Here is a 23,718-nt window from a genome sequence, read left to right on the forward strand (position 1 = left end):
CTCTCTCTCTCTCTACCCCCCCTCTCTCTCTACCCCCCCTCTCTCTCTACCCCCCCCCTCTCTCTCTACCCCCCCTCTCTCTCTACCCCCCCCCTCTCTCTCTACCCCCTCTCTCTCTCTACCCCCCTCTCTCTCTACCCCCCCTCTCTCTCTCTATCCCCCTCTCTCTCTCTCTCTACCCCCTCTCTCTCTACCCCCCTCTCTCTCTACCCCCTCTCTCTACCCCCTCTCTCTCTATCCCCCTCTCTCTAACCCCCCCTCTCTCTCTACCCCCTCTCTCTCTACCCCCACTCTCTCTCTACCCCCTCTCTCTCTACCCCCTCTCTCTCTACCCCCCCTCTCTCTCTACCCCCTCTCTCTACCCCCCTCTCTCTCTCTACCCCCTCTCTCTACCCCTCTCTCTCTCTCTACCCCCCCTCTCTCTCTACCCCCCCTACCCCCCTCTCTCTCTCTCTACCCCCCCTCTCTCTCTACCCCCCCCTCTCTCTCTACCCCCCCCCTCTCTCTCTACCCCCCCTCTCTCTCTACCCCCCCTCTCTCTCTACCCCCCCTCCCTCTCTCTCTACCCCCTCTCTCTCTACCTCCCCCTCTCTCTCTACCCCCTCTCTCTCTACCCCCCTCTCTCTCTCTCTACCCCCCTCTCTCTCTACCCCCTCTCTCTCTACCCCCTCTCTCTCTCTCTACCCCCTCTCTCTCTACCCCCCTCTCTCTACCCCCCTCTCTCTCTACCCCCCTCTCTCTCTACCCCCTCTCTCTCTCTACCCCCCTCTCTCTCTCTCTACCCCCTCTCTCTCTACCCCCTCTCTCTCTACCCCCCTCTCTCTCTCTACCCCCCCTCCCTCTCTACCCCCCCCCTCTCTCTCTACCCCCCCCTCTCTCTCTACCCCCTCTCTCTCTACCCCCCTCTCTCTCTCTACCCCCCTCTCTCTCTACCCCCTCTCTCTCTACCCCCTCTCTCTCTCTACCCCCTCTCTCTACCCCCCCTCTCTCTCTACCCCCTCTCTCTCTACCCCCCTCTCTCTACCCCCCCTCTCTCTCTACCCCCCCTCTCTCTCTACCCCCCCCCCCTCTCTCTCTACCCCCTCTCTCTCTACCCCCTCTCTCTCTACCCCCTCTCTCTCTACCCCCCCTTCTCTCTACCCCCCTCTCTCTCTACCCCCCTCTCTCTCTACCCCCCTTCTCTCTACCCCCCCTCTCTCTCTACCCCCCTCTCTCTCTACCCCCTCTCTCTCTACCCCCTATCTCTCTACCCCCCTCTCTCTCTACCCCCCTCTCTCTACCCCCCCTCTCTCTACCCCCCTCTCTCTACCCCCCCTCTCTCTCTACCCCCCCTCTCTCTCTCTACCCCCCCTCTCTCTCTCTACCCCCCTCTCTCTACCCCCCCTCTCTCTCTACCCCCCCCTCTCTCTACCCCCCCTCTCTCTCTACCCCCCCCCCCTCTCTCTCTATTTTCTCCATTCCCTCTCCTCCCGCTCTTCCCCCCGCCATTCCCGCAGCCCCTCCCCTTACTCCCCCCTCCCAGCCCCGCCCCCTCTCCGCCCGCATCACCCCACCCCCCCTTCCTCTACGCCCCGCCTCCTTCCCCCTGCATCACCCCAACCCCCGGCATCGCCCCGCCCCCTCTCCCCCCCCCCCGCATCACCCCCCTCCCCCCCCCCAGGATCGCCCCGCCCACTCCCCGCATCGCCCCGCCCCCCTCTGCATCTCTGGAGCTGCTGCGCTGCGCTGCGGACGAGGAGGAGGAGGAGGTGGAGGAGGAGGAGGTGGAGGAAGAGACGAGGAGGAGGAGGAGGTGGAGAGGAGACGAGGAGGAGGAGGTGGAGGAGAGGAGACGAGGTGAATAGGAGGGGGTGACGAGGTGGAGGTGACGAGGTGGAGGAGACGCGGAGAGGAGAAGGTGACGAGGTGGGGGTGATGGTGACGATGGTGACGATGGTTCGAGCGAGGGGACGAGGTGGGGTGGTGTGAGGAGGTGGGGGAGGAGGTGGAGACGTCTCTCGCGAGAAGACGACGAGGAGGTGGAGGAGGAGGAGGAGGAGATGAGAGCGGGATACCGCGTGTGAAGCAGATAAGAGATTCCACACAGACACACACAGACACACACATACACACAGACACACACTCAGACACACAGACACACACTCAGACACACATACACACACTCAGACACATAGACACACACACAGACACACACACAGACACACACAGAGACACACACACAGACACAGACACACACACAGACACACACACAGACACAAACACACACACAGACACACACACAGACTCACACATACACACAGACACACACTCAGACACACAGACACACACTCAGACACACACAGAGACACACATACAGACACACACTCAGACACACACAGACACACACTCAGACACACACAGACACACACACAGACACACACACAGACACACACACAGACACACACACAGACAGACACACACACAGACACACACAGACACGCACACACAGATACATACACGCAGATACACACACACCGACACACATACACACACAGACACACACACACAGACACACACACAGTCACACACTCACACAGACACACACAGAGACACACACACATACACACAGACACACAAACAGATACATGCACACAGATACATACACACAGACACACACAGATACACACACAGACACAGACACACACACAGACACACACACAGACACACACCACACAGACACACACAGACACGCAAACAGATACATACACGCAGATACACACACACCGACACAGACACACACACACAGACACACACACAGACACATACACACACACAGACCCACACACACAGACACACACACAGTCACACACTCACACAGACACACACAGAGACACACACACAGACACACAAACAGATACATGCACACAGATACATACACACAGATACACACACACAGACACACACACAGACACACACACACAGACCCACACACACAGACACACACAGTCACACACTCACACACTCACACAGACACACACAGAGACACACACACAGACACACAAACAGATACATGCACACAGATACATACACACAGATACACACAGATACATACACACAGATACACACCGATACATACACACAGATACACACCGATACATACACACAGATTCATACTCACAGATACATACACACAGATACATACAGACAGATACACACAGATACATACACACAGATACATACAGACAGATACACACAGATGCATACACACAGATACAAACACAGATACACACACAGAGATACACACAGATGCACATACAGATACACACAGATACGCACACAGATACATACACACAGATACACACAGACAGATACATACACACAGATACATACACATAGTTACATACACACAGATACATACATACAGATACACACACAGATACACGCAGATACATACACACAGACGCATACACACACAGACACACACACAGACACACACACACAGACACACACACAGACACATACACACACAGACACAGACACACACAGACACACACAGACACACACACAGACACACAAAGAGATACATACACACAGATACATACACACAGATACATACACACAGATACACACAGATACACACACATATACATACACACATACATACACACAGATACATACACAGATACACACAGATGCATACACTAAGATACACACAAAGACACACACAAAGACACACACAGATACACACACAGATACATACACACACATACACATACAGATACATACACAGATACACACACAGATACATACACACAGATACACACACACAGATACATACACACACACATACACACACATACAGATACATACACACAGATACACACAAATACATATACACAGATACACACACAGATACACACAGATACATACACACAGATACATACACACAGATAGATACACACAGATACATACACAGATACACACACAGATACACACACAAATACATACACACAGATACATACACACGGATACACACAGATACATACACACAGATACATACACAGATACATACACAGATACATACATACAGATACTTACACAGATACACACAGATACATATACACATATACACACAGATGCATACACACAGATACACACAGATACACACACAGATACATACATACAGATACATACACACACAGATACACACAGATATATACACACAGATACATACACACAAATACATACACATATACACACAGATGCATACACACAGATACACACAAAGACACACACAAAGACACACACACAGATACACACACAGATACATACACACACATACACACATACAGATACATACACAGATACACACACAGATACATACACACAGATACACACACAGATAAACACAGATACATACACACACACATACACACATACACATACAGATACATATACACAGATACACATACAGATACATACACACAGATACACACAGATACATACACACAGATACACACACAGATACATACACACAAATACATACACACAGATACATACACACAGATACACACAGATACATACACACAGATAAATACACACAGATACATACACACAGATACTTACACAGATACACACAGATACATATACACAGATGCATACACACAGATACACACATACACACACAGATACATTGATACAGATACATACACACAGATACACACACAGATACATACACACAGATACATACACACAGATACATACACACAGATACACACATACAAACACACAGATACACACACACATACACACACACAGATACATACACACAGATACATACACACAGATACATACACAGAGATACACACAGATACATACATACACACAGATACGTACATACAGATACGTACACACAGATACACACACAGATACAAAGACAAAGATCCCCCGTATAGCCGGTAACAGACTGTAGGGGCAAGTGCTGTTAGCAAACACCTATGTGTGTATCTGTGTATATACAGATACACACACAGATACACACACACAGATACACACACACAGATACATACACAGATACACACAGATACACACAGATACATACATACACACAGATACACACAGATACATACATACACACAGATACATACACGCCGATACATACACACAGACACATACACACAGATACACACACACATACACACAGATACACACACACAGATACACACACATAGATACATACACAGATAAACACAGATACATACACACAGATACACACAGATACATACAAACAGATATACACAGATACACACAGATACACACACACAGATACACACACATACAAACAGATACATACACACAGATACACAGAGATACATACACAGAGATACATACACGCAGATACATACACACAGATACACACACACATACACACAGATACACACACACAGATACACACACATAGATACATACACAGATAAACACAGATACATACACACAGATACACACAGATACATACAAACAGATATACACAGATACACACAGATACACACACACAGATACACACACATACAAACAGATACATACACACAGATACACAGAGATACATACACGCAGATACATACACGCAGATACATACACACAGATACACACACAGATACACACAGATACGCACACAGATACATACACACAGATACACGGATAAATGCACACAGATACATACACAGATACATATAGAGATACATACACACAGATACAACAACAACCGCCATTCGCCACTAAGTAGCGGTGCAGTCACCACGACGCTTGTGCCAGGCTATGTGCACGTTGAGGCCACGTGAAGTGTCGAACGCCCGCTGGCAGGAGGTCACGGGGCAGACCCAGCAGGTGCCACGGGTCGACTGACTGAGATGACTGGCTGATGCACTAGCTGTAATCCCTACTGTACCATCTTGCTGTGCTTTAGCCACCTGGCACTCCGCTCGTTGTTGTGAGCGTTGCTCCTCCGCCCTCCGTTGCTGTAGGAGGGCGACTGCGTAGAACTGCCTAGTAGCAGCGTCCTTCACGAGCCTCCTCCACAGGGGCCGATCTTGAAACCACTGCTATCAGTCATCGGCAAGTCCACTCAGCTCCACATCCTCCTGTACCACATCACTCCATCTCTTCTCTAGCCTGTACTGCACCCATTTAGCCCCCTCGATCCGGCCGAACAAAAGCTGTTTCGGCATGCGGTGGCTGGGCATGCGGGCTACATGATCCAGCCAATGCAGCCTTGCCTGCCGGAGGAGCTCACCGATGGGACCGTGCCCAGATCTTTCGAGGATTTGCGACCTCTTCACACAATCCAGCCTGGATGAATCCAGGATGGGGCGGAGGCAGGCCAGCCTAAATGTTTCTAACCGGCGAAGATGTTCCATTAGAGGGGTCCATGTTTCGCAGGTGTAGAGAAGGCAGGAAATGACTGTGGCTGAGAAGACCTCAAGTTTTGTGCAGAGCGACAGACCAGGTAGCTTCCACACAGGGTTATGAAACCAATTAAAAGATATTGCCGCTCGACTGATTCGGAGTGAGACCTCTGCTGTCAAACCGGAGCCGTTCATGAGCACACTGCCCAGGTATGGGAAACTCTCCACTCTCTCCACGACTGCCCCATGACCAATTGGGAGTTGTGGTGGTGGAGTGTCCAATGGTACAAAATACCCAGGCAGGTGCTTAATTTTAGTGGGGCTGATGGTAAGGCCCCACCTCTTAGTGGCACGCTCCAGATTCAGCAGCAGCGCCTCCAACTCCTCCTCTGAGTGAGCAGCAAATAGCAGATCATCGGCATACATGACGTGATTGAGCAATAGGGAGCCATCCCTCGACCGCAACTGGGCATCGATCAGCCTCCCATTGTATCTGCACCAGATGGAAATTCCTCCGGTACAGCTATTGAAGGCTTCACAAACTACGTGGTCGAAAAATATGTTAAATAATGTGGGAGCCAGAGGACATCCCTGTTTCACCCCAAGGTGAACATGGAATGGCTCCGACTCCCAGCCACGTAGTTTTACCCGGGCCCGCTCATCATCATGAAGGTCCTTAATGATCGTGAGCAGAGGGTCAGGGACTCCGAAAGCACGAAGAACAACCCAGAGCCCAGGCCTACTGATGGTATCATAGGCCTTGACCAGGTCACTAAAGCAGAGATGTAGGTCTTGTTGGAATTCCCTACCCTTCTGCTGTAGCAGACGGATAGAAAATATGGCATCTGTGCGGACCGCCCTTTCCTGAATCTGAATTGGGGCTCTGCAATCCTCTCCTCAGCGTGCCTGGCAAGGCGATGCTGAATAATCCTTGCCAGGACCATTCCTGGCACACTGAGGAGTGAGATGCCCCTGTAGTTGTTACAGTCTGTGCGGTCTCCCTTCTTACAGAGGGGACCACCAGGGCATCCTTCCAATCTTTCAGAACCCGTCCAGTGGCCCAGACCGTTGTTATGATGTCATATAGGGCAGTCTGTGCACAAACGCCACCCTCCCTCAGCATTTCACTTGGGAGATCATCTTTGCCCGCTGCCTTTCTTGGTCTCAGAATCTGGATCGCCTTCAGTACTTCCTCAACAGATGGCACCTCAGCCAGCCACTCATAGGGGTTGACTTCCTCCTCCAATATTTGAGACACCGCAGCCTCTGCAGGGTTATCCCCACTTTGTCCCAAGTTGTTTTCCTGGCTGAGTGATTTCCCCTCCCCCAGGACCTCAGAAATGCTCAGCAAATCTGCAAACCTGTTCCTGGGGGTCGGAATTTGGATTACCAATTTTTTCCCTGATGATGGTAATAGGTGTGGCACTGCAGGTTACTTTTTATATGGAGTTAAATAGAGATTTGTGATGGCGGGCCACTGAGGCAGACTCCATCTCCTCAGCAACCCGCGACCACCACCCATTCTCACAGCACCTCATGGCTTACCGAATCTCCGAGAGAAGGCTGTGGTGAGCCTCCTCATTCTCTGATGTGGGATGCTGTAGCCGATGAGAGTGGGCTTGTCGCTTTTTCTCAGCCAGCCTGAACACCTCCTCTGTCAGCCAGGGTCTCTGGGGAGGTCTGAATTGCGTACCCAAAGCAGCCATTGCAGCTGCATGAGTCACAGTCCTAAATCTCGCCCATTTCCCTTCGACATCTGGCGGAGTGAGGGACGATGCCAATCCCAGCCGCAAGCGATGATTAAATTCTTGCTTGCAACTTTCATCAGCTAGCTGAGACTAGGCCACCTTGGGTTTGAATGGGGTCCTGGGTGTACACCCACCACCGGAGTGGAAAAATGGCAGGCGCATCTTACAAATGACAAGTCGATGGTCAGTGGGCAGATCAGCTCCATGGTAGGTCCTGGTGTCAAGGACATGGGCCTGCAGATGTTCTTGCTTGGACCCAGCATGCATCCAGGATGTTGTGTGGATGCTCCCATACCGGAACAGCGTGTTCGTAATTAGAAGCCCATGGGCTGCACAAACTTTTAGCAGCCTCCTACCGTTGTTATTGAGCTGATCTGGCCCATGCCCTCCAATTACTCCAGACCAGGTGCCAGTATCATGACCAACTCGGGCATTGAAGTAACCCAACATGATGACTCTATCCCGAGGGGCCACATTAGCCAGCACTTGTGACAGGAGGTCATAGAAGGCATCTGACTCATCGGCTTTGCCCGCATCCCTCCACGGATGTTCATTTTCGGTGGGGGCATAAGTAACCACGACCACCACTCCTCGCCTTCAGTTGATGGGAAGGCGAGCCCAAAGTAGTCTGGGGCTTGCAGCTTCCCACACCTCACCGCCACGGTCCCATGCCCCCTTCATTCTTTTGTTCAGAAGAAGAGCCACTCCCTGTTGTTTGGCAGTCTGCTGCCCCGAGTAGAGGACTGTCCACCCCTCATGCTGGCAGTAGCCTGAGCCGGTCCACCGGACCTCCACAGAGATCCAGGCGGTACCGGTCCAGCTCCCGACAGAGGAGTGGCAGCCTCTCCTCCACAGTGAGCGTTCGAACATTCCACTTGGCCATCCGTAGTGGCTTTTCGTTGTTTCTGGAGGAGCCCCGAGGGTAGAGATTCAATCTCCTGGCTCCGCCAATTGGGGTTTGGCCAGAAGATGTCATAGACGCCTGTCTCCCCGGGGCCTCCGGCACAAGCTTATTAATCAGATATTTTCTACGTGGTTTTGTGGTAATTAATTGAAGGTTGAGGGGTTACCAGCCCCTCGCACCCATCCAGAGCCCCCCGTTTGGCAGCTGTGGTGGTTATCAACGCCATGAAGGGAATGGCCAAACGGAATTGGCCCTCCCCCCATGGCACTGTCCACCACAGCGTTGCCGTCCGGCACCACGAGGAGGTAGGGGGTTGTTTTTGCCGGACACAGATATACAAACACACACAGATACACACACACACAATACACACACAGATACACACACACACAGATACACACACAGATACACACACAGATACACACACAGATACACACACAGATATACACACACAGAGATACACACACAGAGATACACACAGATTCACACACAGATACACACACAGATATACATACACACAGATACACACAGACACACACACAGACACACACACAGATACACAGAGTTGCACACAGACACACACACGCATGCACACACACACAGACACACACACACAGTTACACACAGATACACACACACAATACACACACAGATACACACACAGATACACACACACAATACACACACACACAGACACACACACGCATGCACACACAGACACACACACAGTTACACACAGATACACACACACAGAGAGTTACACACAGATACACACACAGATACACACACACGCATACACACACACAGAGTTACACAAAGATACACACACACAGATACACACACACAGTTACACACAGATACACACACAGAGAGAGTTACACACAGATACACACACACAGATACACACACAGAGAGTTACACACAGATACACACACACAGATACACACACACGCATACACACACAGAGTTACACAAAGATACACACACACAGATACACACACACACAGAGAGTTACACACAGATACACACACACAGATACACACACAGATACACACACACGCGGGTACATGCATGTGCTGCTGATGATTTTGATGGTTCTACTGCTGATAATGCTGATTATGATGATACTGATGATGGTGCTGATGATGATGGTTCTACTGCTGTGATGATGCTGATTATGATGATGGTGCTGATGGTGCTGATGATACTGATACTGCTACTACTGCTGCTACTGATACTACTGCTGACGCTACTACTACTGCTGATACTGATACTACTGCTGACGCTACTACTACTGCTGATGCTACTACTACTGCTGATACTGATGCTGCTACTACTGCTGATGCTGATGCTACTACTGCTGATGCTGCTACTACTACTGCTGACGCTACTACTACTGCTGATACTGATACTGCTACTACTGCTGATACTGCTACTACTGCTGCTGCTACTTCTGCTGATACTGATACTACTACTGATGCTGCTACTACTGCTGATGCTACTACTGCTGATGCTACTGTTGATACTGCTAGTACTGCTGATGCTGCTACTACTGCTGATGCTGCTACAACTGCTGATGTTGATGCTACTACTACTGCTGATACTACTACTACTGATGATGCTGATACTGCTACTACTGCTGATGCTGATGCTACTACTACTGCTGATACTACTACTGATGATGCTGATACTGCTACTACTGCTGATGCTGATGCTACTACTACTGATGATACTGCTACTACCACTGATGCTGATACTGCTACTACTGCTGATACTGCTACTGCTGCTGATGATGATGCTGCTGCTGATGATGCTGCTGCTAATGATGATGACGACGATGTTCCATTCCCGTGTGCACGATGTCAGCACCGATGCTGATGATGCTGCTGCCGCTGCTGATGATGATGACGATGCTGCTGATGATGATGACGATGCATCATTGCCACGGAGCCTTCCCGCTTAACGTGCAGATCGGTGAGTGGGCAACTCCCCTCACCCGCACACAGACAAAGGTCCCCCGTGTAGCCTCTAGCAGGCTGTAGGGGCAAGTGCTGTTGGTAGCAGCAGCGCCTATGAAGGTAGACACAGACAAAGGTCCCCCGTGTAGCCTCTAGCAGGCTGTAGGGGCAAGTGCTGTTGGTGGTAGCGAGTAGCAGCAGCAGCGTCTATGAAGGTAGACACAGACAAAGGTCCCCCGTGTAGCCTCTAGCAGGCTGTAGGGGCAAGTGCTGTTGGTAGCAGCAGCGCCTATGAAGGTAGACACAGACAAAGGTCCCCCGTGTAGCCTCTAGCAGGCTGTAGGGGCAAGTGCTGTTGGTAGCAAGTAGCAGCAGCAGCGTTTATGAAGGTAGACACAAAGGTCCCCCGTGTAGCCTCTAGCAGGCTGTAGGGGCAAGTGCTGTTAGTAGCAGCAGCGCCTATGAAGGTAGACACAGACAAAGGTCCCCCGTGTAGCCTCTAGCAGGATGTAGGGGCAAGTGCTGTCAGTAGCGAGTAGCAGCAGCAACGTCTATGAAGGTAGACACAGACAAACGTCCCCCGTGTAGCCTCTAGTAGGCTGTAGGGGCAAGTGCTGTTGGTAGCGAGTAGCAGCAGCAGTGTGGGCACACACACAGAGGGGGTGGGTAGCCGGCACCACGCCCGGCCGCCTTTGTCTCTCCCCCAGTGCTGGCGATGTTTAAGGACTGCCCTGCACCGCACCGCTGCAGCAGGAAACTAATTTGAGGCTGAGTCGACCTAGGGGAGGAGGCCCTGGACCGGTTCAGAGAATCGCAATCACTGATGGTGGCGGTGTTAGCCGTGAACGGGAATCGAACTCGGGTCGCCGGGTTCGTAGCGAAGGCGCGCTAACCGTTGCACCACCGCTCCCCCCCCCCACACACACACACAAGCAACAACAACCTCCATTCGCCACTAAGTGGTGGTGACGTCACCACGACGCTTGTGCCAGGCTAGGTGCACGTGAATAAGTGTGGAAGGCTCTCCGCTGGCAGGAGGTCACGTGGACAGAACCTGCAGGTGCCATGGGTTGACTGCTGTGCCAGGCTAGGTGCAGGAGGAGGTCACGGGACAGACCCAGCAGGTGCTGTGGGTTGACTGCTGTGCCAGGCTAGGTGCAGGAGGAGGTCACGGGACAGATCCTGCAGGTGCCAGGCTAGGTGAATGAGATGACTGTCAGATGCACCACGTGTTCTACCTCCACCACTGCACCCGCCCGGCCGCCTTTGTCTCTCCCCTGTGCGTCTCTTTATCTCTGGCTATGAGATGTTGACTACCTCGCCTGGTACGCAGGAGGGCGTGGGTTCAATCCCGACCCTGACGATGCCTGATGCCTGCTGCTGTATATTTGGAGTCTGCGTCTCTCTCTCATCATCATCACGATGGCTAGGAGATGTTGACTACCTCGCCTGGTACACAGGAGGTCGTGGGTTCGACCCCGACTCTGATGACGCCTGCTGCTGCTGTAGATTTGGAGTCTGCGTCTCTCTCTCTCTCTCTCTCATCATCATCACGATGGCTAGGAGATGTTGACTACCTCGCCTGGTACACAGAAGGTCTTAGGTTCGATCCCGACCCTGACGACGCCTGCTGCCGCTGCTGTGTATTTGGAGTCTGCGTCTCTCTCTCATCATCATCATCACGGTGGCTAGGAGATGTTGACTACCTCGCCTGGTACACAGAAGGTCGTGGGTTCGATCCCGACCCTGACGATGCCTGCTGCTGCTGTATATTTGGAGTCTGCGTCTTTCTCATCATCATCATCACGGTAGCTAGGGAGATGTTAACTACCTCGCCTGGTACACAGGAGGTCGTGGGTCGATCCCGACCCTGACGATGCCTGCTGCTGCTGTATATTTGGAGTCTGCGTCTCTCTCCCTCTCTCCCTCCCCGTGGTCGCGTGGATTTGTCTCCGGCTCCTCCGGGATTTCCCCTCCACGTTTAGAATCGACATCACACCCCACGCGTTCCGAGTGATTTGTGCTTCTGCTACAAATTAATTTCCCCGCGATGACGACGATGATGATGCTGATGGTATCAGCCACTTGCTTAAGCTGCTGTCACTTGTGATGGGCTGGTCGCTTCTGATGAAGAGCCCCTACAGAGTGGGGCCTCACCTGGTTAATACATTAGTTTAGTTTAAGTATGGGTCTCGATAGTTATGGGTTTCTATGGATCTCTGTGGGTCTCTATGGGTCTAAATGAGTCTGTGTGGGTCTCAATATGGGTCTCTGTGGGTTTCTGGGTCTCTGTGGGTTTTTATGGGTCTAAATGAGTCTCTGTGGGTGTCAATATGGGTCTCTGTGGGTCTCTGTGGGTTTCTATGGATCTCTGTGGGTCTCTATGGGTCTAAATGAGTCTCTGTGGGTCTCAATATGGGTCTCTGTGGGTCTCTATGGGTCTAAATGAGTCTCTGTGGGTCTCTGTTGGTCTCAATATGGGTCTCTGTGGGTCTCTATGGGTCTAAATGAGTCTCTGTGGGTCTCTGTGGGTCTCAATATGGGTCTCTGTGGGTCTCTATGGGTCTAAATGAGTCTCTGTGGGTCTCTGTGGGTCTCAATATGGGTTTCTGTGGGTCTCTATGGGTTTAAATGAGTCTCTGTGGGTCTCTGTGGGTCTCAATATGGGTCTCTGTGGGTCTCTGGGTCTCTGTGGGGTTTTACGGGTCTCTGTCGGTCTATATGGTTCTCTAGATCTATATGGGTCTCTGTGGGTCTCAATATGGGTCTCTGTGGGTCTCTATGGGTCTAAATGAGTCTCTGTGGGTCTCTGTGGATCTCAATATGGGTCTCTGTGGGTCTCTCTGGGTCTCTGTGGGTCTAAATGAGTCTCTGTGGGTCTCTGTGGGTCTCTGTGGGTCTAAATGAGTCTCTGTGGGTCTCAATATGGGTCTCTGTGGGTCTCAATATGGGTCTCTGTGGGTCTCTATGGGTCTAAATGAGTCTCTGTGGGTCTCTGTGGGTCTCAATATGGGTCTCTGTGGGTCTCTGTGGGTCTCAATATGGGTCTCTGTGAGTCTCTGAGTCTCTGTGGGTTTTTACGGGTCTCTGTCGGTCTATATGGTTCTCTAGATCTATATGGTTCTCTTTGGGTCTCTGTGGGTCTCTATGGGTCTCTGTGGGTCTCTGTGGGTCTGTATAAACACGCGTTTAGAGGATTTGACTGCCGCTATGAATGCCCACGTGACTATGATGGCGACGATGATGGTGGTGATGATGATGGCGATGACGTTCATGGTGATATCAGACCACTCGTTTGAGCTGCTGTTATTTGTGATGGTACGGCTCGCTTCTTGAACAAGAAAAAGGGAGCTGCTACACAGGGGCTCAGTGGGGCCTTGCATCACAGTCTAACAGTGAACACTGCTTCGTTTTTAAGATCGTTACAGGCCTGCGGTTAGAACTCCAAACGAAGACAAAGGCCCCCCGTGTAGCCCTCTAGCAAGCAGTAGGGGCAAGTGCTGTTAGTAGCGAGTAGCAGCAGCAGTGTCTATGAAGGTAGACACAGACAAAGGCCCCCCGTGTAGCCTCTAGCAGGCTGTAGGGGCAAGTGCTGTTAGTAGCAGCAGCGTCTATGAAGGTAGACACAGACAAAGGTCCCCCGTGTAGCCCTCTAGCAGGCAGTAGGGGCAAGTGCTGTTAGTAGCAGCAGCGTCTATGAAGGTAGACACAGACAAAGGTCCCCCGTGTAGCCCTCTAGCAGGCAGTAGGGGCAAGTGCTGTTAGTAGCAGCAGCGTCTATGAAGGTAGACAGACAAAGGCCCCCCGTGTAGCCCTCTAGCAGGCTGTAGGGGCAAGTGCTGTTAGTAGCAGCAGCGTCTATGAACGTAGACACAGACAAAGGTCCCCCGTGTAGCCTCTAGCAGGCTGTAGGAGCAAGTGCTGTTAGTAGCAGCAGCGTCTATGAACGTAGACACAGACAAAAGTCCCCCGTGTAGCCTCTAGCAGGCTGTAGGGGCAAGTGCTGTTAGTAGCGAGTAGTAGCAGCAACGTCTATGAAGGTAGACACAGACAAAGGTCCCCCGTGTAGCCTCTAGCAGGCTGTAGGGGCAAGTGCTTTTAGTAGCGAGTAGCAGCAGCAGCGTCTATGAAGGCTACCGGCACTGTGGCACACACAGAGGGTGTGGGTGGCCAGCACCACGCCCGGCCGCCTTTGTCTCTCCCCAAGTGGCAATGTTCACTACTACACTACACCGGTACACCAGCTACTTATTTGAGGCTGAGTCGACCTAGGGGATGCCCAGGACCAGTTCAGATAATCGTCGCTGGTGTTGGCTGTGAGCGGGAATCGAACTCGGGTCGCCAGGTTCGTAGCGTACGGATAGATACACACAACAACAACAACTGCCATTCGCCACTCAGTGCCGGTGATGTCACCACTACGCTTGTGCTAGGCAAGGTGCAATTTGAGACCACGTGAAGTGTCGAACGCCCGCTGGCAGGAGGTCACGGAGCAGACCCAGGTGCCACGCGTCGACTGAGATGACTGGCTGGTGCACCACCTGTGCCCCCTACTTTGCCAACCTGCTGTGCTTTAGCAACCCGGCGCTCCGCTCGTTGTTGTGAGCATCACTCCTCCGCCCTCCGTTGTTGTTGGTAGCGTCCTTCACGAGCCTCCTCCACAGAGGCCGATCTTGACACCGCTGGTTCCAGTCATCGGCAAGTCCACTCAGCTCCATATCCTCCTGTACCACATCACTCCATCTCATCTCTAGCCCATGCCGCGACCATTTAGCCCCCTCGATCCGGCCAAACAAAAGCTGTTTAGGCATGCGGTGGCTGGGCATGTGGGCTACATGACCCAGCCAATGCAGCCTTGCCTGCCGGAGGAGCTCACCGATGGGACTTTGTCCAGATCTTTCAAGGATTTGTGAGCTCCTCACACAATCCAGCCTGGTTGAACCAAGGATGGATCGTAGGCAGACCAGCCTAAATGTTTCTAACCGGCAAAGATGTTCCATTAGGGGGGTCCACGTTTCGCAAGCGTAGAGAAGGGAGGGAATGACCGTGACCCAGAAGACCTGAAGCTTAGTGCGGAGCGACAGACCAGGTAGCTTCCACACAGCGTTACGCAACCGATGAAAATATAATGCCACTCGATTGAATTGGAGTGAGACCTCTGCTGTTAAACCGGAGCTGAGCATGATCACACTGCCCAGGTATAGGAATCTCTCCACTATCTCCACAACTTCCCCATCACCGATTGGGAGTTGTGGGGTTAGAGTGTCCGATGGTACAAAATACCCAGACAGGTGCTTAGTTTTGGTGGGGCTGATGGTAAGGCCCCACCTATTAGTGGCAAGCTCCAGGTTCAGCAGCAGCGTCTCCAACTCCTCCTCTGAGTGAGCAGCAATTAACAGATCACCGGCATACATACATTGGTTGGCCAATAGGGAGCCAGCCCTTGAACGCACCTGGGCATCGATCTTCCTCCCATTCTATCTGGACCATATGGAGATTCCTCCGGTACAGCTACTGAAGGCTTCACGAACTACGTGGTCGAAATAGATGTTAAATAATGTGGGAGCCAGAGGACATCCCTGTCGCACCCCAAGGTGTACAGGGAATGTCTATGACTCTCGGCCACTTAATTTTAACTGGGCCCGCTCAACAACATGAAGGTCCTTAATGATCATGAGCAGCGGGTCAGGGACTCCGAAAGCACGAAGAACAACCCATAGCCCAGGCCTACTGATTGTGTCATAGGCCTTGACCAGGTCAATAAAGCGGAGATGTAGGTCTTGCTGGAATTCCCTACACCTCTGCTGTAGCAGACGAACAGAAAATATGGCATCTGTGCAGGACCGCCCTTTCCTGAAACCACATTGGGGCTCCGCTAGCCTCTCCTCAGCGTGCCTGGCAAGGCGATGTTGAATAATCCTTGCCAGGACCTTTCCCGGCACACTGAGGAGTGAGATGCCCCTGTAGTTGTTACAGTCTGTGCGGTCCCCCTTCTTAAAGAGGGGGACCATCAGGGCATTATTCCAATCCTGCGGCACCCGTCCAGTGGTCCAGACTGTTGTTATGATGTCATATAGGGAAGTCTGTGCACAAACGCCACCCTCCCCCAGCATTTCGCTTGGGAGATCATCTCCCAAGATCATACACACAGACACACACACAGAGACACACACACAGAGACACACACACAGAGACACACAAATACGCACAAAGACACTCACACACACAAAGACAGAAAAAGAGACACACAGACACGGAGACACACAGAGACACACACAGAGACACAGACACAAAGACACGGACACACACACAGACAAACACACAGAGAAACACACACACAGGCACAAACAAAGATAGACAGACACACACAGACAGACTCACACAGACAGACACACACAGACAGACACACACAGACAGACACACACACAGACACACAGGCACACACAGACAGACACACACAGACAGACACACACAGACACACAGGTACACACAGACACACACAGACACACACACACAGGCACACACAGACACACACACACAGGCACACACACACAGGCACACACAGGCACACACACACAGGCACACACAGGCACACACACAGGCACACACAGGCACACACACACACAGACACACACACACAGACACACACACACACACAAAGACACACGCACAAAGAGACACACACACAAAGAGACACACACACAAAGAGACACACACATAAAGACACACACACAAAGACACACACAAAGACACACACACACACAAAGACACACACACAGACACACACACAAAGACACACACAGACACACACAAAGACACACACAGACACACACACAGACACACACACAAAGACACACACACAAAGACACACACACAGACACACACACAAAGACACACACACAAAGACACACACACAAAGACACACACACAAAGACACACACACAAAGACACACACACAAAGACACACACACAAAGACACACACACAAAGACACACACAGACACACACAGACACACACACAAAGACACACACACACACACACACAGACACACACACAGACACAGACACACACACAGACACACACACAGACACACACACAGACACACACACACAGACACACACACACAGACACACACACAGACACACACACAGACACACACACAGACACACACAGGCACAGACACACAGCCCCAGCAATGTGATTAGCGTGCGCTGTAAATCACGTCGTAGTGGTCATGGACCAATGCGCCGGACTTAATAACGCCCCGGGCTGGAGATGGAGGAGAGGCACAGGCAGGAGGGGGTGGGGGGGGGCAGCCGCAGAACAGCGCCTGCGACAGATGCCGCTGCAACAATCCAGCAGTGGAGATGATTTTTATCACGTGCCCCGCGGGTAGCCTCTACCAGGCTGTAGCGGCAAGTGATGTTACACAGATGAAGGTACCCCCGGGTAGCCTCTACCAGGCTGTAGGAGCAAGTGATGTCACACAGATAAAGGTTCTCCCGGGTAGCCTCTACCAGGCTGTAGGAGCAAGTGATGTCACACAGATAAGGTCCCCCCGGGTAGCCTCTACCAGGCTGTAGGGGCAACTGCTGTCACACACAGATAAAGGTCCCCCTGGGTAGCCTCTACCAGGCTGTAGGGGCAAGTGCTGTCGCACACAGATAAAGGTACCCCCGGGTAGCCTCTACCAGGATGTAGGAGCAAGTGATGTCACACAGATAAGGTCCCCCCGGGTAGCCTCTACCAGGCTGTAGGGGCAACTGCTGATACACACAGATAAAGGTACCCCCGGGTAGCCTCTACCAGGATGTAGGAGCAAGTGATGTCACACAGATAAGGTCCCCCCGGGTAGCCTCTACCAGGCTGTAGCGGCAAGTGATGTTACACACAGATAAAGGTACCCCCAGGTAGCCTCTACCAGGTTGTAGGAGCAAGTGATGCCACACAGATAAAGTTCCCCCTGGGTAGCCTCTACCAGGCTGTAGCGGCAAGTGATGTTACACACAAATAAAGGTACCCCCTGGGTAGCCTCTACCAGGTTGTAGGAGCAAGTGATGCCACGCAGATAAAGGTCCCGCTGGGTAGCCTCTACCAGGCTGTAGCGGCAAGTGATGTTACACACAGATAAAGGTACCCCCGGGTAGCCTCTACCAGGCTGTAGGAGCAAGTGATGTCACACACAGATAAAGGTACCCTCGGGTAGCCTCTACCAGGCTGTAGGAGCAAGTGTTTTCACACAGATAAAGGTACCCCCGGGTAGCTTCTACCAGGCTGTGGGGGCAAGTGATGTCACACAGATAAAGGTCCCCCTGGGTAGCCTGTACCAGGCTGTAGGGGCAAGTGCTCTCACACACAGATAAAGGTACCCCCGCGTAGCCTCTACCAGGCTGTAGGAGCAAGTGATGTCACAAATAGATAACGGTCCCCCCGGGTAGCCTCTACCAGGCTGTAGGGGCAAGTGCTGTCACACACAGATAAAGGTCCCCACGGGGAGCCTCTACCAGACTGTAGCGGCAAGTGCTGTCACACACAGATAATGGTACCCCCGGGTAGCCTCTACCAGTCTGTAGGAGCAAGTGCTGTCACACACAGATAAAGGTCCCCACTGGGTAGCCTCTACCAGGCTGTAGCGGTAAGTGATGTTACACACAGATAAAGGTACCCCCCGGTAGCCTCTACCAGGCTATAGGAGCAAGTGATGCCACACAGATAAAGGTCCCGCTAGGTAGCCTCTACCAGGCTGTAGCGGCAAGTGATGTTACACACAGATAAAGCTACCTCCGGGTAGCCTCTAGCAGGTTGTAGGAGCAAGTGCTGTCACACAGATAAAGGTCCCCCTGGGTAGCCTGTATCAGGCTATAGGGGCAAGTGCTCTCACACACAGATAAAGGTACCCCCGGGTAGCCTCTACCAGGCTGTAGGAGCAAGTGATGTCACACATAGATAAAGGTCCCCCCGGGTAGCCTCTACCAGGCTGTAGGAGCAAGTGATGTCACACAGATAAAGGTCCCCCTGGGTAGCCTGTACCAGGCTGTGGGGGCAAGTGCTCCCACACACAGATAAAGGTACCCCCGGGTAGCCTCTACCAAGCTGTAGGAGCAAGTGATGTCACACATAGATAAAGGTCCCCCCGGGTAGCCTCTACCAGGCTGTAGGGGCAAGTGCAGGGCAAGTGCTGTCACACACAGATAAAGGTCCCCACGGGGAGCCTCTACCAGACTGTAGCGGCAAGTGCTGTCACACACAGATAATGGTACCCCCGGGTAGCCTCTACCAGTCTGTAGGAGCAAGTGCTGTCACACACAGATAAAGGTACCCCCGGGTAGCCTCTACCAGTCTATGGAAGCAAGTGCTGTCAAACAGATAAAGGTCCCCACTGGGTAGCCTCTACCAGGCTGTAGGAGCAAGTGCTGCCACACACAGATAAAGGTACCCCCGGGTAGCCTCTACCAGGCTGTAGGGGCAAGTGCTGTCACACACAGATAAGGTCCCCCTGAGTAGCCTCTACCAGGCTGTAGAGGCAAGTGCTGTTCTTTCGGGTAGCCTCTACCAGGCTGTAGGGGCAAGTGATGTCACACATAAAGGTCCCCCCGGGTAGCCTCTACCAGGCTGTAGCGGCAAGTGATGTTACACACAGATAAAGGTACCCCCGGGTAGCCTCTACCAGGCTGTAGCGGCAAGTGATGTCACACACAGATAAAGGTCCCCACTGGGTAGCCTTTACCAGGCTGAAGGGGCAAGTGCTGTCACAAACAGATAAAGGTCCCCCTGGGTAGCCTCGACCAGGCTGAAGGTGTAAGTGATGACACACAGATAAAGGGACCCCCGGGTAGCCTCTACCAGGCTGTAGAGGCAAGTGCTGTCACACACAGATAAAGGGACCCCCGGGTAGCCTCTACCAGGCTGTAGAGGCAAGTGCTGTCACACATACAGATAAAGGGACCCCGGGTAGCCTCTACCAGGCTGTAGGGGCAAGTGCTGTCACAAACAGATAAAGGGACCCCCAGGAAGCCTCTACCAGGCTGTAGCGGCAAGTGCAGGGGCAAGTGCTGTCACACAGATAAAGGGACCCCCAGAAAGCCTCTACCAGGCTGTAGGGGCAAGTGCTGTCACACTCAGATAAAGGGACCCCCGAGTAGCCTCTACCAGGCTGTAGAGGCAAGTGCTGTCACACATACAGATAAAGGGACCCCCGGGTAGCCTCTACCAGGCTGTAGGGGCAAGTGCTGTTGCCCACAGACTAAGCTCCGCCTACAGGCGCAGCCCCGCAACTGCTCGCTATACAGCCCGGGAGAGAGACAGGGAGAGTGAGAGAGAGAGAGATAGGGAGCGAGGGAGGGGGAGAGAGACAGGGAGAGAGGGGGAGAGGGAGCGAGGGGGAGAGACAGGGAGAGTGAAAGAGTGGAGAGAGAGAGAGAGACACGGAGAGAGGGGTAAGCATAAGAGAGAGTGAGAGAGAGGACGGGGGGCGGGGAAAGAGACATGGGGGGGGGGGGCGTGAGAGAAAGAGGGAGAGACAGGGAGCGAGAGAGATGGGGGTTGCTACGAGGGTGACCTTTGTCTGTGTACAACGCTCAGTGATTGCGAGCATGGGGGTCGAGGGGATGGGGGTTCGGGGTAGGTGGCGGTAGCCCGTGTCACTCACCCAGTCACTCACTCACTCACCTACTCACTCACTCACTCACCCACTGACTCACTCACTCTCCTACTCACTAACCCACTCACTCACCCACTCAATCACTCACCCACTGACTCACTCACACACCCACTCACTCACTAACCCACTCACTCCCCCACTCACTCACCCACCCACTCACTCACCCACTCACTCACTCACTAACCCACTCACTCACCCACTCACTCATCCACCCACTCACTCACCCACTCACTCACCCACTCACTCACCCACTCACTCACTAACCCACTCACTCACCCACTCACTCACTCACCCACTCACTCACTCACTCACCCACCCACTCACTCACTCACCCACTAACCCACTCACTCACCCACTTACTCACTCATCCACCCACTCACTCACTCACTCACCCACTCACTCACCCACTCACTAACCCACTCACTCACTCACTCACCCACTCACTCACCTACCCACTCACTCACTCACCCACTCACTCACCCACTCACTCACCCACTCACTCACTCACTAACCCACTCACTCACCCACTCACTCACTCACTCACCCACCCATCAGCTCCATCTCTTGCCTAGCCCAGGCGCTTGTAAAGATGTCTTTGGTGACTTGGAGGCAGTGGCATTGCCGGGGCTGCCTGTGACCCAGGGGGTACGTGGATAACACGGAGATGGGCTGTAGATATCCCTTCTCTCTTCTAGACCCGTGTGTGGGCTAATCCCCATCTGTTCCATCTCACTCCCTTCCTCTACCCGTGGATGGAATAATCCCCCATCTGTTCCATCTCACTCCCTTCTACACCGTGTGTGGACTAATCTCCATCTGTTCCATCTTCACTGCCTGCTACAACGTGTGTGGGTGCCGAGGAGGAGACCACAGGCGACATTCACCTCCATCGCTCTCCCCCATCTCTCTCCCCATCTCTCCCCCATCTCTCTCCCCCATCTCTCTCCCCAATCTCTCTCACCATCTCTCTCCCCCATCTCTCTCCACCATCTCTCTCCCCCATCGCTCTCCCCCATCTCTCTCCCCATCTCTCTCCCCCATCTCTCTCCCCCATCTCTCTCCCCCATCTCTCTCCTCCATCGCTCTCCCCCATCTCTCTCCCCCATCTCTCTCCCCCATCTCTCTCCCCTCTCTCCCCATCTCTCTCCCCCATCTCTCTCCCCCATCTCTCTCCTCCATCGCTCTCCCCATCTCTCTCCCCCATCTCTCTCCCCCATCTCTCTCCCCATCTCTCTCCCCCATCTCTCTCCTCCATCGCTCTCCCCCATCTCTCTCCCCCATTCTCTCCCCCATCTCTCTCCCCCATCTCTCTCCCCATCTCTCCCCCATCTCTCTCCCCCATCTCTCTCCCCCATCTCTCTCCTCCATCGCTCTCCCCCATCTCTCTCCCCCATCTCTCTCCCCCATCTCTCTCCCCCATCTCTCTCCTCCATCGCTCTCCCCCATCTCTCTCCCCCATCTCTCTCCCCATCTCTCTCCCCCATCTCTCTCCACCATCTCTCTCCCCATCTCTCTCCCCCATGTCTCTCCCCCATCTCTCTCCCCATTTCTCTCCCCCATCTCTCTCCCCATCTCTCTCCCCATCTCTCTCCCCCATCTCTCTCCCCCATCTCTCTCCCCCATGTCTCTCCCCCATCTCTCTCCCCCATGTCTCTCCCCCATCTCTCTCCCCATCTCTCTCCCCCGTCTCTCTCCCCCATCTCTCTCTCCCATCTCTCTCCCCATCTCTCTCCCCCGTCTCTCTCCCCCATCTCTCTCTCCCATGTCTCTCCCCATCACTCTCCCCATCTCTCTCCCCCATGTCTCTCCCCCATCTCTCTCCCCCGTCTCTCTCCCCATCTCTCTCCCCCATCTCTCTCCCCCATCGCTCTCTCCCATCTCTCTCCCCATCTCTCTCCCCCATCTCTCTCCCCATCTCTCTCCCCCATGTCTCTCCCCCATCTCTCTCCCCCATCTCTCTCCCCATCTCTCTCCCCCATCTCTCTCCCCCATCGCTCTCCCCCATCTCTCTCCCCCCATCTCTCTCCCCCCCATGTCTCTCCCCCATCTCTCTCCCTCATGTCTTCAC

General features: G+C 52.8%; 2 protein-coding genes across 3 annotated transcripts in view; both read right to left on the bottom strand.

Moving 5' to 3' along the window:
* RRM1 (ribonucleotide reductase catalytic subunit M1) overlaps nt 1-23,718 on the bottom strand; it is a 350,107-nt gene that overhangs the window by 227,789 nt on the left and 98,600 nt on the right. The window lies entirely within an intron of this gene.
* Nucleotides 22,219-23,718, bottom strand: part of LOC116938029 (sodium-dependent proline transporter-like) — a 35,314-nt gene continuing 33,814 nt past the window's right edge. Inside the window, 1 exon segment of the mRNA XM_076056556.1 lies at nt 22,219-22,281. Coding sequence (XP_075912671.1) covers nt 22,219-22,281 — 63 coding nt within the window.

The sequence above is a fragment of the Petromyzon marinus genome, chromosome 76 (assembly GCF_048934315.1).
Source record: "Petromyzon marinus isolate PM22_M1 ecotype Great Lakes invasive population chromosome 76, UKy_Petmar_22M1.pri1.0, whole genome shotgun sequence".
In the NCBI taxonomy this organism is placed as follows: domain Eukaryota; kingdom Metazoa; phylum Chordata; class Hyperoartia; order Petromyzontiformes; family Petromyzontidae; genus Petromyzon; species Petromyzon marinus.